The sequence below is a fragment of the Quercus lobata genome, chromosome 8, assembly GCF_001633185.2.
Source record: "Quercus lobata isolate SW786 chromosome 8, ValleyOak3.0 Primary Assembly, whole genome shotgun sequence".
In the NCBI taxonomy this organism is placed as follows: Eukaryota; Viridiplantae; Streptophyta; class Magnoliopsida; order Fagales; family Fagaceae; genus Quercus; species Quercus lobata.
In genome coordinates, this window is record NC_044911.1 from 12,509,526 (window position 1) to 12,520,713 (window position 11,188).

Here is an 11,188-nt window from a genome sequence, read left to right on the forward strand (position 1 = left end):
AATTTTCCAAGTGGCATGGCCTAGGACTTGGGAAAAGGCAAATTTTCCATGTACCTAGCCTAGGACTTGAGCAAAATACAAATTTTCCAAGTGGCATGGCCTAGAACTTGGGAAAAGGCAAATTTTCCATGTACCTAGCCCAGGACTTAAGCAAAATACAAATTTTCCAAGTGGCATGGCCTAGGACTTGGGAAAAGGTAAATTTTCCATGTACCTAGCCCAGGACTTGAGCAAAATTGAAATTTTCCAAGTGGCATGGCCTAGGACTTGGGACAAGGCAAATTTTCCATGTACCTAGCCCAGGACTTGAGCAAAATACAAATTTTCCAAGTGGCATGGCCTAGGACTTGGAAAAAGGTAAATTTTCCATGTACCTAGCCCAAGACTTGGCCTAGAACAACGTTTCTAAATACATGGCCCAGAAATTGGCCAAGAGCAAAAATTTCCAAGTACGACCAAGAAAATGGTCAAAAGCAAAAGTTTATGGGTACAAGCTGTAACACATACCAGTAATAGGTAAAAGTGCAGATTGTAAGCATATCCCAGTCATGGCTACAACTTGTAGCGCTGAGTACAAACTGTAGTACGTACTAGCAATAGGTACAAGCCGTAGCATGTCCTAGCAAAGGATGCAAATTGTAAGCAAAGCCCAACGAGGGGTACAAAGAGAAAGAGCCTTGAGTGGGTATGAAAACCCAAAAGTGGGTGTGTAAAGTGCACAAGATTGACCTCCTTGAAAGGAATTGGTTCAAGGGAGCCTAAAGAAGCAAGGAAGGTGTAACTTAAAAAAAAAAAAAAATTCTAAGAGTACATCACTTGAAGCTGCACAAGCATGGATACTTTGCAAGTCTCTATACGAAGAGATTAGTCAATGACATTGCAAACCAGCTAGTGACATTTTCCTCCTCCAACAAGGTGTAAACTCACCAAAGGCTTGGAGGTATTTCGACTCAACAAAAGAAAGGTACCCTTTCGGTAAGCCCACTCATTAATACCATGTTTGAATATATCAAAACACTGCAAAATGTTGTGCAAGAGGTATCACCCATGCACTAATATTTTATTCATATAGATTAAAACGAAAATTCTAAAAATTTTGGTCTTCTTACTTGACCAATTATCAAAAATCAAATTTGGAATTCTTGTGTGGTTGAAATCCTCACATGGTTTCATATACATGAAATAATTTTTATTGCTATATCTTATTTTGCAATTGGCTTTTCTAGTGCATACATTGGGGGGCTAAGACAAGATTAAAAATTTTCCTTAGATATATCTTTCACTTGATGAAAATTAAGAAGTCTAGTGCAAACTTTACTATACATAAGTTCAGCCACTGTTATTTTCTTTGGCTTATGAACTATATGGTATATAGCAATTCAAACAACAATATAATTGGTGGCATGGTATGTGAATAATTTTGCTGCAATCTGAAATACTATACAATCTCTCACAATTTGGAAAAAGAATGAGGCAAAGATCAAGAGCATCCACCAGAGGAGCAAGGTCTTTAGCTAAAGCAAGCCGTGGAAATGTTCCTAAGCCTTCTAAGTCATGTCCTCAGGGAAGTTTCTATCTTCTAATACATTTTGAGAAGAATAGCTAACCTTGATTAGACTCTAAATCAATATGTTTTTATGATTCAATGATTTATGATATCATGGTCCCATTGGTAAGTCACTATTCATGGACTAAAAATCTTATGGGGCAAACATCTTGGTGTTATTCACCTTAGCCATAGCAAGCATGTACTACAATGCATAGAATATCCTTGGCAAAGTTCATGGGGGCTCCCCTCATTCAACCTATTTTGTAAAACAAACAAAATCTTGTTGACAAAGCTATGCTATCTTATATTAAGATTTAATATGCATTCATCACGATTTTTGTATGCTACTTTCAAAAAGGCATATCCTAGAATTGCTAGCAAAAAAAACGTTAGTGCTAAAAAAATAATCTTAGCATCAAATGCGATACCAATATAATTTGGTTATACATATATATCTGCATATATTATTGTTAGTTTGACAAAGTTGATTTATTGAATACCAATCTACAGCCTAATACTAATATGAAGGTGAATTTTAATCTTTTGCAACATGTTAGTTCATCCCATGAAGGAAGTGTAGCAATTCCTTTGGAGTTTCCCTCAAGAATTATTTGATCTACACATTGATTCTACAAACCAGAAAAGTGTCCAAAAATAATTTATTTTCTCGCGCGTGAGCTACAGGTAACCCACGAGCTCGAGGGGCTAATGTTGAAGGCTAAAATTTCACAAGAAAGCCCATTCCATGAAAAGTAAAGAAGGCCCAATTCAAGCAGCAAGAAGAATCAACATTAAGGCCCTATTTATGTTCAAATTTCTAGCAAAAATGTCAATAAAAAGTCCAGCAAAATCCAGTGAAAGAACTGGGCCGGGATACCCAGAGGTTGCCAGAGGCCCGGGATCCTCAGGTAATGTAGCACAGCTACTGTGGGATTGAGACAACTCAAGAAAGGTACCACGAAATACAAGAAATGAAAAACAAAGATGTCCTTCTCAAGTACCCAGTGGTGCAGCAAAGAATCAGAAAGTATAAAGCAAACATTCATGAACAAAGGAGCTGTACCACATGAAAATCATAAGTAGAAGCAACTGGAGGGGAACTTTCAACCCAGCAATAAAAGATTCCAACTATTTGGGAATAATGACAGCAAGGAAATAACACCGACAGCTAAGTCTGAAAAATGAGAAACCTTGAAACAAGAGAGATTGAAGGCTAATTACCAAGGACGCCCCGGAATGGAAAGTTAGCAAGTGACTTTTAGAGAAACAGCAGTAAAAGATGAAAACTATGAGAAAAAAGGGAAGAGACCAGCCCTTGGGCAACTGTCACAGCACGAGCTCTGAGGGGCAAAAGAGAGAAATCACTAGTACCATAGAGCCCTAGAAAACACACTATAAAAGGAAGAGAAAACCCATGTTGAAAGGGGGGGATTTTTCCATAGGAAGAATATCATAACAGAGTCATTAGAACTCTGTAAAATTTAAGAAAAACAGAGGAATGTCTCCCGGTATCCTAGAAACAGCCACTAATGTCTCCCGGTATCCCAGAAACAGCCACTATAACACATACTTGGATTCAAAAGGATTCAAACTTTGCAAGTCTTAGAGGCTTGGATAGCCATCGAAGTCTGTAATTTTTGAGCTTATTTGAACCTTGTATCACGTCTTAGTGAGCACATTTGTAATCCATAATCAAGAAAAATAATGAAATATCTCATATTGATTTGAGGATTTCTAACAATTACTTTGCATATTTATTTATCATATTATCTTCCTTTACTGCTTCTTGCTGCTCAATACATATATATTCTTGCTTGTAAAGCTGAGTCCCTGCCCAAGCAAAGCCACTCAGACTTGAGTTCCAAATCCCACAAGCCTTGTGCAAAAGCACTAAGTCTGTGAGAATTGGGGCTAAGATCCTCATGGCTAAATCATTCTCATGAAATTCATTTACATATATGTATATGTATTAATATATATATATATATATATATATCCTAATCTAAGAAACTAACAATTATTTGAAGATATGTGCATTGTATAGTTGTTCTTGTGCAGGACCTATAGAGGTAAAAGGAAAGGACAAAACTCTATTGTATAACAAGCATGGAGAAAGATTGTATAGTGCAGAGAACCAGAGATTCTGGGTTCTTACAGGCCTAATACACCCCGGGATCCCACGACAGTACGTCCCGGGATCCCACGACAGTACGCCCGGAGTACCAAGTGAAGGAATTCTTTAAAATGTTTATACGATAAAAGATAAGCCTTAAATATTTTATTTCAATCTATTTCTCATTGTGAATATTATGAACATCTATTTTACTTATTTTGTAAGAGTAAAGGGTCATTTTATAATAATAAAACCCTTATAATGGTATTTTATTGCTTAGGAGGAATCGCATTTTTGCCTTGAGGAGGTTTATGTGACTTGCGCACAACTTGGTTCGTAATCAGCCCCCATTTAGCTGCGGTGAACCAAGCCCAGTCCACCAAAATACAACTATTTGGCTCAGGATCCTTGGGCCTGTGTGCTAAAGAAAAAAGCACCCTCACAAATTGTTACACTAATTTTTGGCTCTGGGAACTAGAGAAGCTTCACTCAATGGAGATTGCCCATCATCATGTATTCCACAAGCCTGTCTTGAAGAATCTTCCTCACTATGATTACTGGATGGGTCCACTCTACCTCTGCTTCTGAAAGCAATGTTTCTAAAGGGTGCACACTTGATCTTGGTGCTGATGATCTTGAGCTGATCAGAGGTGGGACTGGCACTGTTGGCCAGTCAATAAGGAATCTCCACCACAGATTTGGAGTGAGCATCCAGGCTTTGTCTTTCAGTCGGAGATAGACCAGCCTTTTGCTCAAATCCGTGAGAGGCCATGCTTGCACCATCTCTAACTCAAACCAACCCCAAATCTCTGTTGGGTCCCTCCTTATCCAATTGATTATTTCCTCCCCCATTGGAATTACCTTGCCTTGGTAGAAGATTGCCCAGCTGTCCTTGGCTACCATATCTACTATCCTTTCATAACCTTTCACTTCTCCTAGGGTTTTCTAATATAGCTTTGGGCGTAGGGCTTGGTGGGTTGGAAAAGATAATGGGAGATGAGCTCGGGCCAGCTTCAAAATTGTGGGCTGGGCCCATTCCAAAAGCAAACACAGGGCTCTATTTCTTAGGGCTCACTTCTCCTAGTCGGCTTTAAACAAGGTCCTTCACCTGTTGGTTAAATTTCACGCAAAAACTCACATTTTTTTAGCTCTTTCTAGCATTCTTTTTCCTAGGAAATGCCTCCGCTGTCTTATCAGCCGCCCTCTATGATCCTGCAAATTGCGTGAATGGGACTTTTCGTTTCCTTTCTTTCTTGTTCTGTTCAGCCACTTTAGTGATAGGCTCGTTGGCCTGTACCTGAGGGAACTCAAACGATTGGTTCGTTACCAGAGATGGTTGCCTATCCTTCATCTTGTTAGTAGGCTTTCGCCTAGTTACCACCATCCAATCTCCATACTCATCAAGTTTGTCCTCTAGTTTACCATTAATGGCAGAAATGGTCTCTGGGGCCTCCGGAGTTGGAGTTTGGCTTATTGGAGTTTCCTTTTGTGGCTCTCGTATAAGATATAGGCATGTCTCCTTCTTATGGCATATTCTGCCACGAGTAAAATAGAGGGAACTAATCCCTTCATACAAAATGCTTTGGGTCGTTTTACCAATAGTGACTGTTTTGGCCAACGGCTTCTCTGGATTAACTTGCACACACAGTCGAGCAAAACAACCCCTAGCTCCATTAGTTTTTCATCTCTTCAGAAGAATTGCTGGATCATAGTATTCATTTGGGAGTTTAGGAAGCCTATCCCATACCACTACTAATGAGAAAGTAGTTGTCGATGCTCTAAAATCTGGTTCCCATTGTCTAATCATTAAGAACTATTGCCTAATAAACCATAAGCCTCCCTTGAGGACCCTATCAACATCCTCTTCTATAGCAAATTTGACCAGATAATAGTCTGATTCCAAATCAATGCACTCCATTTTTCCGACCGTGTTCCACACGCTCCGAATCTTGGGGTATAGGTAGTTGAACCCCATTTTTCTCCCAAAAGGTTTAATGATAAGTGCCTACCTCCACACTGCTCTAATGCATGTTTTCTCTTCCTTAGTTAAACAGACCACCATATTGCCCTCAACATTCTTATCTTCATCTGTATTAGACTCAGCATCTTCCTCCATGTCATTAGATAGTCCAAAAGCTTGTTCAAAAGCCCCTTGAATTTCACCTAACAGCTTATCTCTGTAGCTTCTTGCACTCCTGAATGGATTCACCTCCTCACCTTCTGTTGATGTGTGATTCTCTTTGAATTTCTTAGTGCTACATGCTAGTGTATGCTCTTCTTCTTCAGAGCGTTTTAGACTTTCTCTCTCCATTATTCTTCCATACATACATACAATATAATATATGTATATTTTTTTGATATCTTGAAGATCTTTTTTAATATTTTCAATATGTCAAATAAAGTTTGACTTATGAACAACTCATTTCTGCTCCCATTCCCCCCCCCCCCCCCCCCCAAAAAAAAAAAAAAAACTCATTTTTGTTCTTATAGTCATTATCATTGTTTGGGGAATTGATTACCCTCTCTCTTACTTGTTATAATAATTGAAATTTAAAAAAATAAATAAATAAAAAAGAGTAAGCAAATAAAAAATATATTTTAGTTACCAAGACATAGTCAACATGTTTTCAAATATTTTGATTCGCAATAGAAAAAAAAATTACTATAAAGTATATATATTGAGCTCCAAACAATAAAAGTATTCCACAAAGAATGACAGATTAACTAGCTATAAGCTTCGTTGTGTTTGGTCTCCATCTTCCAATAAAGTGGTGAGAATTTCTTTGAGATGCTTGTTGTAGACACATGGTCGTTCAGCCTCAACAAGGTGACCTGCTTTCTCTATATATTGTAGTGTTGCTCTGTGATCTCCCAATTGCCTTCGATCATAACCAATGCCCAATTAGATTATACATAAAACAACATAAGGCCCATTTTATTGAATTTTCTTTCAATCGGTGCCATCTCAATGTATTCAAAAGCTTTGATTAATGACTATTCGTATGGCATAAATGAAGCATACCTCTTCAAGTCGTTAACAACTTCCATGTTGAAAATGATGTCATTCTCTCCCCACAGGAGATGTACTCTCTGCAACAACAATATGCATTATCAGGTAAACAAATTTCCCATTTTATAGTACATTCTTATTTTTCTTCTGTCCTCAAAGTCAAAAGTGCAAAACTTAAGAAACTAGAAATGTCAAAAAACAAAAACAAAATTGGTGGCGCAACTGTGGGGGCTGACCGAATAGTCAAGGATTGAATTACGGGTCATATATGGAATGGACATTGCAGTCTCTTTCATATTACGTCGAAACTATGGAATTTACTTCTTCTACAAAGATCAAAAACATCTTGATGGACATGAAATGTGTAAGAGTGGGGGACTAGGGACAAAAATAAGATATATCAAATATATAATATTTTGATTGTCCCAAATAGATGTCATGTCATCCTCTTAGTTATTTCATAATCATGCCAAGTTGAAATAGTTTCTCTATTTTACATTTGAATTTTAATCAATCCAATATCCATATTATTAACTAGGTTTACGCATTTAGCTTTAGATGTATGTGAGGCTAGTTAACACGTGTTGGATATGGATTAGAGAGACATGATTTGTGGAGTCCCAGTTGCATTAATAGACTATTTTAGCCAATTCTACTCTACTCCCCTTCACTCTTCTTCCTTCCTTCCCCTTCCATCCAAACAGGCCATAAATCTTATCTAACTAGTTCCATAGCCTCACAAACTTGTTTGAAAAACAGACATTATGGAACCCACATAACATACAGTAGACTGTAGACATGTGATGATCTGAACTTATATGTTGCAAAAAACATTAATTTCAGTCAGTCAACTATTAGAAATATGTGATAAATACGTGGTTAAATAATTAAATTTACTTTATTTTAATAATTTAAGCTTATGAGATAATTAGTAATTTAACAACAAAATAACATGTGTGCTAGTTAGTTTGAGTGTGAAATAAGACAGGAACTAACATTGCGCTTTGCAGGAAAAGTAAGCAAAACTCAAACAAATGAATGACTTAAAATTTGTATTTATCATTCAATAAAAAAAAGCATTCTAGGGAAACAAATGCATGCATCAAGCACTCCTGTTAATTTTGCTTATAAATTGCTATAAGAGTAAGTGTTTAATGTAATTGTAAGCTGTGATGTGTATGTTGCTGAAGACGCTAGAGAGACGTGTAAAAAGGAAGGAAAAGTGGAAAACATTTCTCTCATCTCAGAAAGTCGTGCAAAATTTTCTAGAGAATATTGTGGATTGACATAGAACCTAATTGCTGCACGTATAACGTAACGCAATAAAATTCCATTTCCTACATATTTGACAAGCATCGTTATTCTGCACAAATTTATACGATTTTAATTCTCAATTCTCAAATTCAAACCTGAGGATGACTAGGAATGGTAAAGTCATTATCATCAATGACCAAAGCCTCGAGTAATTCTTCTCTCTCCTTTCTGTTGTCAAACATTACCTGCATAGTCAATGAGATCGGTCCATGACCATTAGCTACAAATTAATCATATTTAATGTCTGAATAGCCATATCTCATACGTATTAATTGGAATATACAGGATGTACATACAAAATAACTCTGATAATTCTAAAGGATTTTGATCCATAATATCAGTTTGTGGTGTATAAGTAAAAGAAGCTATGTATGCCCATATGGGAAACACAGATTTAATACTATCTATGCATGCCCATATGGGTGACCATGATGAAGCATATATTATATAATATTACATACCTCCAAATAATGTTTGTAAATAAAATTAGGGATCCGAGGCAACTTGAAGGTGGCAATGTCAAAAAGTACTTTCACACCTTGGACAGAATCTGGAAGCAAATAATCAGACCAGGACTTGAACCCAATCCTCTCAAGGGCTGCATCACTTATGGACTTTGTCAAGGCCATGACAGAGCAAGTGAGCACCATAGACTCAACCAAGTCAGGGTACATCTCAGCCATCTTGAAACCAACCATCCCACCATAGCTCAACCCCACCAAGGTACACCTCTCCACACCTAGGTTCTTCAGACCCTTTGCCACACACTCAGCTTGGAACTCCGGTGACCGCTCTGATCTGTCAGTGATTGAGCCACCAAAGAAGACTAAATCCGGCACATAAACTTTGTACTTTCTTGCTAGAGCTAACACTTGGGATTGCCACGTTATAATACCATCAGCTGCAAACCCATGAATGAATACAACAGCTTTGTTATTATTGCTGTTTTTGGATTTTTTTGGAGTTTCATTAGGGACCCAGAAATTCATTATGGTTCCTGGCTCGATTTCCACTCTTTGGGGCCTCATCCCGACAAGCTTCATTACCCAACATAACAGCGGCTTGTACACTGCAAAAATGTTCACCATCTCTCTCTCTCTCTCTCTCTCAAAAGCTCACAAAGGAATGAAGAAATCCCATCATATATAGAGATCGATGTGACTTCTGAGAGAATGTAGAGGGCAGTAATTCATGACCTTCTCTTACTTTTTCTTTTTTCTTTTTTTTTTCTTTTTTTTAATCAGCGTTGAAAAGTAATTTATGAAATTGACTTTTCTTCTAACTCATGGAACTAGGAAGAAAATATAAAAATAGTGGCGGCTCAGGAATGTTTCTTAGGATGTTCTTGAGTGGGCTGTTATAATTTTTTTTTTTTAAGATTTTAGTTTAAATTTTTTTTTTTTAGCTTTTTCTTTTTGTTTGAAAGCAATATTATAAATATCATTTTGGACCTTGTTTCGGTTTGTTTAGTAGAACGGAATATTTCGGTATCGGTCTATTTCAACGTACCGTTTCACGGTGTTTCGAGATTTCTAAAAAAATTAAAAATAATATATATTTATATTTTCTTATACAACATAAAATTATTAATCCAAATAAGTAAACCTCAAATAAAACAAATCATTTAGGGCATGTTTAGTACATGTGTTTAAACACATGTTTTTAGTTTTTAAATAATATTACACATATTTTTACACACTTTTTCACCCATACATATTTCTAAAAAATACAAATGATGTTACTAGAATAACATTATCAAACGAGACTTTAATTTTTTTTAGAAACTCAAATTACCTCATTATTACATAACAATTACTGTTTTAGAATATTAAAATACAAATATATAATTAAATAATGAAAATCAACTACCAAAAACAGCACAATCAAGAGTGTATATAGGTATACCACATTGGAAAGAGGCAAGACTAGCAGAGTGTCTAAGACAAAGCAAAGAAGAAAAAGGGGCGACCTCTACAATGGTTGGATTTGTTTTTTAGGCGTTCGATGCAGGTAATGACATGCTATGCTGATGAGTTTGAAAGTGTTTCTAGTTTTTTTTTAAGGATAGATAAATAAAAAATTTAAATTATTATTATTATTATATATATATATATATATTTTTTTTTTTTTTTTTTAAGGTGAGGATGGACAACCCTGACCTGAATGTGGCGCCACCATAAAAACTGTGTAAATCTTGGATACGGGCCCATCTGAGCTGGTTTTGTTGATCTTTGTATTAATATCAACCAACTACTTAGTTTTACTGAATCTGGTTATTCTATTAACAAGATTAAAGTTCCATTACATGCATGCGCGCTTTTCTAATATATTTGATAATTGCACTATTCAATAGGCTTAAACTGCTTGATCTCTCCACCATCCATGTGAATGAAATTAATGTGCCCATTTTATTAAACTTCTTTTCCCCTTTACAATAAGGGAGAAAGGGAGATGCAAACCTAGTTAGTAGTTAGGTTCTTCATATGCAGAAAATGAGATAGTGTAACTAAACCTGAAAAAATTTATCATTAGAATCATTGAAAAAGTCATACTTAACTATTAAGTTTGTGAAATCCTATTTTTTATTTATTGTGACATGTTATCAAGAATTTAAATAAATACTAAAATAATATTAGTTAATATTATATGAAGCAAATCAAGAAACTTACATGATTGCAAGCTTGTTTTCTAGGAAATGTGGGAGTTATATGATGTAACTTTTTAGGTGATAGTCTCTTTCAAATTCTATGTGATGAATTTTGTAGAATTTGTACTTGATTACTATTCATATATCACCTCACATGTATCTCAAGCTTTTACTAGTTGCACACACTACACAAGTTAGTATTTGCTAAACACTGTACATTATATTGTGTGTGATCTTGTTGTAGCCATCCAAGATTAAAGTTCCTTGATTTTGATGCAAAATATGTTTAAAGTTTGAGATTTGAGGACAAATTGATTGAAAAACTTATTTTTAGAAGATCTAGGTTGAATTCAAGTGTTTTTGAAAAACTTTTAATCTCATACTCATGCATTTCATTCATGAAATATTGTGCTTTGAGGAGTTTCTGCATTAAAATGCTCTGTTTTTCAAAAAATTGATTTTTCCAAATTTTCGATTGACCAAATCTGTCTCTCAACCGATCAAAATTGCGATAACAATTTTTGGTTAGAATCTGCTTAGCTCAATTGGTATTCA

General features: G+C 35.9%; 1 protein-coding gene across 1 annotated transcript; it reads right to left on the reverse strand.

The window, feature by feature from the left end:
* Window positions 1-6,390: 6,390 nt before the first annotated feature.
* Window positions 6,391-9,074, reverse strand: LOC115956404 (epoxide hydrolase 3-like). The gene is made up of 4 exons (XM_031074797.1): window positions 8,448-9,074; window positions 8,082-8,171; window positions 6,685-6,752; window positions 6,391-6,541 (listed from the first exon to the last, which is right to left on the reverse strand). Exons 1-4 carry the CDS (start codon window positions 9,072-9,074, stop codon window positions 6,391-6,393), a joined length of 936 nt encoding a protein of 311 aa, XP_030930657.1.
* Window positions 9,075-11,188: the final 2,114 nt, after the last annotated feature.

Excerpts from the sequence above, each read along its gene's own strand:
- LOC115956404 (XM_031074797.1), bottom strand. The coding sequence starts at position 9,074 with ATGGTGAACATTTTTGCAGTGTACAAGCCGCTGTTATGTTGGGTAATG. Across the intron at positions 8,172-8,447 it reads TTTACAAACATTATTTGGAG|GTAATGTTTGACAACAGAAA; the intron begins GTATGTAATATT and ends TTGACTATGCAG. Across the intron at positions 6,542-6,684 it reads GTTGTTAACGACTTGAAGAG|GCAATTGGGAGATCACAGAG; the intron begins GTATGCTTCATT and ends TTATGATCGAAG.